Below are 5,784 nucleotides of genomic sequence, written 5' to 3' on the forward strand. Positions count from 1 at the left end.
TAAGGAATTCGCACACAGACAGTGTGTAGATTTTTTTCACTAAAAATAATACACATTGAATAACATGCAAATTTACTTTGATTTTGAGAAAAGTTATAATATTTGAAACATTTTACAATAGATATTAAGTAATGCATTCAAATTCATTTAGAGGTAGTAGGGGTTACTTTCAAATTGATTTAGTAGCCCCAAATTTTAACCACTTAATCAGCTAGTTAGCCAAACAACCAAAACGAAAAAAATCTCTTCAAATAACAAATAAAAAAAAAAAGTCCCAAAAAGAACTACAGTTTTTGACTCCGTTCTATTTATACATCTATCTAAGTCTAATCTTTGTAAAACTTAGAAGGGAGACGTGGGGTTAGAAGAACTTGAAGAGGCCTTGCTTTGTGTAAGGTGATGCTTACACCTTCAGTCATGTCCACCGGTGCATGCAAAGGGCTCATCACATCGAACCCATGAAGAACACGAGCAAGGGCCAAGTGGAAGACATGTGTGGCCAAGGTGATACCAAGGCATGGCTGTCTACCGACACTAAACGGGATGTACTCGTATTGCTGGGCTTTAAAGTCTACATCAGCATGAGTTGTGAGAAATCTCTTAGGTCGAAACTCATTAAGGTTTGACCACACATTAGGGTCTCTATGTAGCTTCCATATGTTCACAAGTAAACGGGTGCCTTTTGGAACATGATACCCACCCAATTGGCAATCTTCCATAGCTTGACATGGCAAAATGGGTCCAAGTGAGTATAAACGTAGTGTTTCCTTGACAATGGCTTGGAGATAGACAAGGCTCTTTATATCTAACTCATCCACATGTCTGTCTCTTTCAACATGGACATCCAACTCATCTTGCGCCTTTTTTAACTCATCGGGATGGTTTAATAGTAAGGAAAGCACCCATGTTAAGGAGAGGAATGTTGTTTCAGAACCACCTACAATAAGCATCTGCAAGTAGAGAACCCAAACAAGCAAAAGTCTGATGAGAGCTGAAATGTATACACATGGTTTTGGTATTTACACCCTTCCAACTCAAATATGAGGTTTTTTTTTTTTTTTTTTTTCTAAAGGATGATTTTATTGAAGGAAATAAAGGGAAAAATACATCCAAAGAAGAAAGAAATTCAAGCAGGCTCGCAACCACTACAGCCACTTGCAAACTCCACCTTCGGCATAGCCATCAGCAGAGTGTACAAGCGAGAGCCTAACAGAAGCGAAAACTATGCCTACCCGAGGCGTCATTTTCAAATTCATATAATACATGACTGGGAAAAGTGGTGGAGTAGTCAGAGGCTCCCGATTTTGCTGCCTTCTTTGCCAAAAATTCTGCCACAGTGTTCGCCTCATGGAAGCAGTGGGTGATCTTCCATGTAATGGACTGAAGGAATGGGAGAGCAAACCGCCATTTTTGTAAAACAAACCAAGGGATATGCATCTTCTGAGTTGCAGCCACTACAGCTGCGGAGTCAGACTCGATCCATAAGCCCCTTGCGTTCATATTCATAGCAACCAATATTGCTTCCGTGACAACGCTAAATTCAGCTTCATATATTTTTTTAACACCCAAAAGAATACTGAAAGCCTTACAAACCTGACCATTACTGTCACGGACAATTCCCCTTGCTCCTGTGCGACCCGGGTTTCCCAATGAACTGCCATCAACATTAATTTTGATCCACTGATCCGGTGGCTTACACCAATGAACTTCCAGCGGTGGCACAATCTTTGGGTTATCAATCTTCAGCCCCAGTTTTCTACAACACATAATATCAGCAATCGATTTCACTTCACCCTTAGAAGTCCTTGCATATAGAGCAAGATCCTGGCAGATGTATTGAAATGAGTAGATCCCATTCCTCTTTTTTCCTTCATACCGTCTGATATTTCTTTCCCTCCAGATTTGAGAAGAATCATGGTAAACCCTATCATCTAAGAGTTTTTTAAATTGATCGATCTTGATTTCCTCTTCCACCATTGAAATAAGCTATCAATTGACTCATGTTCAGACCATCGAATTGCGAAACAAGAGGTGAACTTCTCCCAAATATCTCTAGAGAAAGAACAGTGAAGGAAAATATGCTCCATACTTTCTTCGTACTGCTCACAGAGGCTACATCTAGAGGCTAGGAAAATTCTTTTTTTTCTTATAAGCTTGTCCGTTGGGAGTCTCTCATGAGCTAGTCGCCATCCAAAGGTAGCAATTCTTGGAGGGAGGTTGTTGTGCCAAACCAAAGAGTTCCAATGCACTGCCGGAGCCGCTCTTCTAATATCCTCCCACCCTGACGAGGTAGTAAAAGAACCAAGAGGAGATAGCTGTCATATACATAAGTCCTCAAATTGGGCACTGGGAATCTTCACCTCTTTAATTGCAAGGAAAATTTGTCTAAGAGAGTGAGAGCGGACCTCTGGAAGTGACCATTCTCCATTCCTGATGAAATCGCAAACCTTAGCATTGCAAGGGAGGGGAGGGAGGTCAGGAGTCTGAATCTCCTCAAGAATAGACCTAGGGCCCCACCATTTGTCTTTCCAGAAATTTGCTAGATCGCCTCTCCCAATAATCCAACGTTCGTTTGCCTCCACAGTCTTCCACACCTTGCTGATGCCCAGAGCAATAGACGACGGCCGACAACCTCTATTAAATGACCCATCTTTTTTCACAAATCTGGCTCTAAGAAAGGAATTGGTAGTAGATTTCTCATGCTTTATTCTCCATACCAATTTACACAGCATTGCCATGTTCGTGTCTCTGAGTCTTCTGATACCTAAACCCCCTTCTTCCTTCGGTTTGCAAACAGACTCCCACTTCACTGTAATTGGTTTCGAGGTATCCACTTCCCCTGCCCAGATGAAGTTCTTCATCCTTCTTTCCATGGTTATAAGGAGAGCAGAGGGCCACCAATAGATCGCAAAATTATGATTAGGAATACCGGAGATGACTGATCTAACCAACTCCACCCTGCCCGCCATCGACAGAAGTTTTACCTTTCCATCCAGCAAGGCGCTCCTTTACTTTATCCAACACAGGCAGCAATGCCTCCTTTGTGATTCTTCCCTTGAAGATCTCAACACCGAGGTATCGAGTTGGAAAGCTGCAGATGGGGATGCCCAAAGTCTCAGCGATGGCTTGCTTACGAGCTGGAGCAATTTTTCCTAGGAAGAGCTTGCTTTTCTCGAAACTGATGTGTTGACTAGAGAACTCCTAATATTTCATAAGAAAATTTTTAAGGTTAGCCACATACCTGGATGAAGCATTCGAGAAGATAAAAATATCATCGGCGAATAAAATGTGCCTAGGGGTTACAGCGCCTTTAGGGCCACAAATGGGCATAATATCTTTTTGGTGGATCAATCTCGTCAGGCCTCGAGAGAGAACCTCTTCCGCCATGATAAAAAGCAAGGGGGATATAGGGTCTCCCTGTCTCAATCCTCGCTCCATGCCAAAGAAGCCCTGCGGGCCTCCATTGACAAGAACAGAAATCTTAGTTGAAGCCAATAATTGATGCAGCCATATGATCCAATTTTCTGAGAATCCAAACTTTTCCATCACCTTAAAGAGGAAAGACAAAGAAATCGTGTCGTATGCCTTTCTGATGTCTATTTTTAGACCAAGGCCACCCCCTCTCGTGGCAGAGTACATCAAGTTTGCCAACTCGGATGCCACACTAATGTTGTCATGGATCAGCTTCCCTTTTTGAAAAGCTTCCTGTTCTTCTGAAATGAGCCTGGGGAGAAATATCTCTAAGCGCATAGCCAACACCTTAGAAATTATTTTGCAGAAAAAATTGCTCATACACAATGGTCGATACTTGTCCAGAGTCTCGGCTCCGTCCACTTTAGGGATCAGGATTAGGAAATTGTTGTTAACACCTTTAGGCATACGACTAGTCCTGAAGAAGGCTTTCACCGCATTACAAACATCACTTTCCACAATGCTCCAACACTTCCTGAAAAAGTTTCCAGAGAAGCCATCTGGGCCAGGCGAGCTTTCAGGATCAAGCGCCCAGACCGCCTTCATGATCTCTGCATTACCAGGAAGAGAGTCTAGATGAAATATGTCTACTTGTTGGAGGACCCTCGGAATGCTGTCCAAAAGATCGAGATGATCGACAGTAGGAGCATTTTTGTGAAATCCCTCATAGAATTCCACAATATACTCACCCAAATTAGTCTGCCCTTCCATAATCGACCCATCCTATTTTTTGAGGGATCGGATAGTATTTCTATTTCTTTGCATTTTAGTAGATAGATGGAAAAACTTAGAATTTCTGTCCCCATAAGTCAACCACCTGAGTCTCGCCTTTTCTGCCTAAAGCTTTTCATGGTTATCTTGCGCCTTGAGAAGAGCCATTTTAGCATCAGCCTCCATTCAGAACAGATGATCCGACATCCCATTACTGTCAATCTCCTCCTGCACGTGGGTGAGATTTTTCTTTGCCTCGTCGAGATCCCTTTCAAAATGGGGAAAGGTCAGTTTCGCCCAACCTTTTAACTCCCCTTTGAGCCGCTTGAGCTTAGACATTAGAGATCAAATAGGTGAACCTGGAACCCACTCAACCCAGGATTCAGCTACAACCCTGTTGAAGTCCTCATGATCCGTCCAAAAATTACTAAATCGAAAGGGGCAATTTGTAGGAAGCTGGCTGCTATGTGAGACCACAAGCAGAGGGGAGTGGTCAGAGGAAAACCAAGGAAGGACCTGTTGAGAACAGTCCTGAAAAAAGGATATCCACTCTTCGTTACAAAAACCTATATCCAGAACAACACAGACATTACCTCGGCAACGATTGTTTGTCCAGGTGAATTTCCTGCCCATCGAGGGCACCTGAGATAAAATACATGCGTCAACCATGGCTCCAAATTCCGCTGTCAACCCCAAACTGAAATTTCTTGGGCCACGTTTCTCGTGAGATTGAAGGCAGGCATTAAAGTCACCAATAACAGTCCATGGAGTAGGAGTTTGAGGAGTATCGGCCACCAAATATGAGGTTCTATCAAACATTAAAAACTCAAATATGAAAGGGGTTTTGTTTTTTTAAGGGAAAAGTGTCTCTAAGCCTACGGTATATTGTACCTCTAGACACATTGAAACTTTTTCTTATTTTATTTTAGAGAGAAAATTTTAATAAATTAATCAATGTGTCTAGGCCTGGAGTATACTCTAGGCTCAGAAAATCCTTGTCCTTTTCTATTCTTATTATTTACAGAAAATGAATGCTACTTGGTCGCATGACCCTTGCACTCATAAATAGAGAAGGCAGTGAAATTATGCCCCTAGCCTATGAAATCTAAAAATCCTGATCCCTTGTTGGTCCCTGTGTTGATGCAAAACCACATGATAAAGGGTGTTTTTTCCCTTTTTTATTTTTGACAAAAGATTGATCTCTTGTTGCACAGCCCTTTCTCCGTGGCACAGAGGACAACAAAGTTACACCCTCATCCGTGCACCTCCACACTTGTCTTTTTTCCCATGTACGTTCCACACACGACCAGGGCTTCTAATACCAACCCCCTCCCTTTTTTTTTTTTTGGTTAAAGAATGGGGTAAGATAAGGTGCCCATTTATTGCAAAGTTTTGGTGCATTTCAAAGGAGTCCAAAGGGAGGAGGTCATGGGATCAAACCTTGTCGTACGCTTTAGGTGTGTGGGTGTATGTGTAGAAGTAAGTGGCCGTTGGCCCTACTAACGCCCAGTAGACTGACCATTGACCAGCTGTGCTTGGTAGGATAGAATAAAAAAAAAAAAAAAAAAAAAAGAGAGGAGTCCAAGCGAGCTGACGATGCAA

At 42.3% G+C, this 5,784-nt stretch overlaps 1 protein-coding gene across 1 annotated transcript; it reads right to left on the reverse strand.

The window, feature by feature from the left end:
• Positions 1-326: 326 nt before the first annotated feature.
• LOC122066480 (cytochrome P450 1A2-like) lies at positions 327-2,873 on the reverse strand. Its single transcript, XM_042630281.1, has 4 exons — positions 2,448-2,873; positions 1,698-1,824; positions 1,264-1,544; positions 327-950 (listed from the first exon to the last, which is right to left on the reverse strand). Exons 1-4 carry the CDS (start codon positions 2,871-2,873, stop codon positions 327-329), a joined length of 1,458 nt encoding a protein of 485 aa, XP_042486215.1.
• Between the last annotated feature and the right edge of the window lie 2,911 nt (positions 2,874-5,784).

Source organism: Macadamia integrifolia, unplaced genomic scaffold (assembly GCF_013358625.1).
Source record: "Macadamia integrifolia cultivar HAES 741 unplaced genomic scaffold, SCU_Mint_v3 scaffold2413, whole genome shotgun sequence".
Taxonomy (NCBI): domain Eukaryota; kingdom Viridiplantae; phylum Streptophyta; class Magnoliopsida; order Proteales; family Proteaceae; genus Macadamia; species Macadamia integrifolia.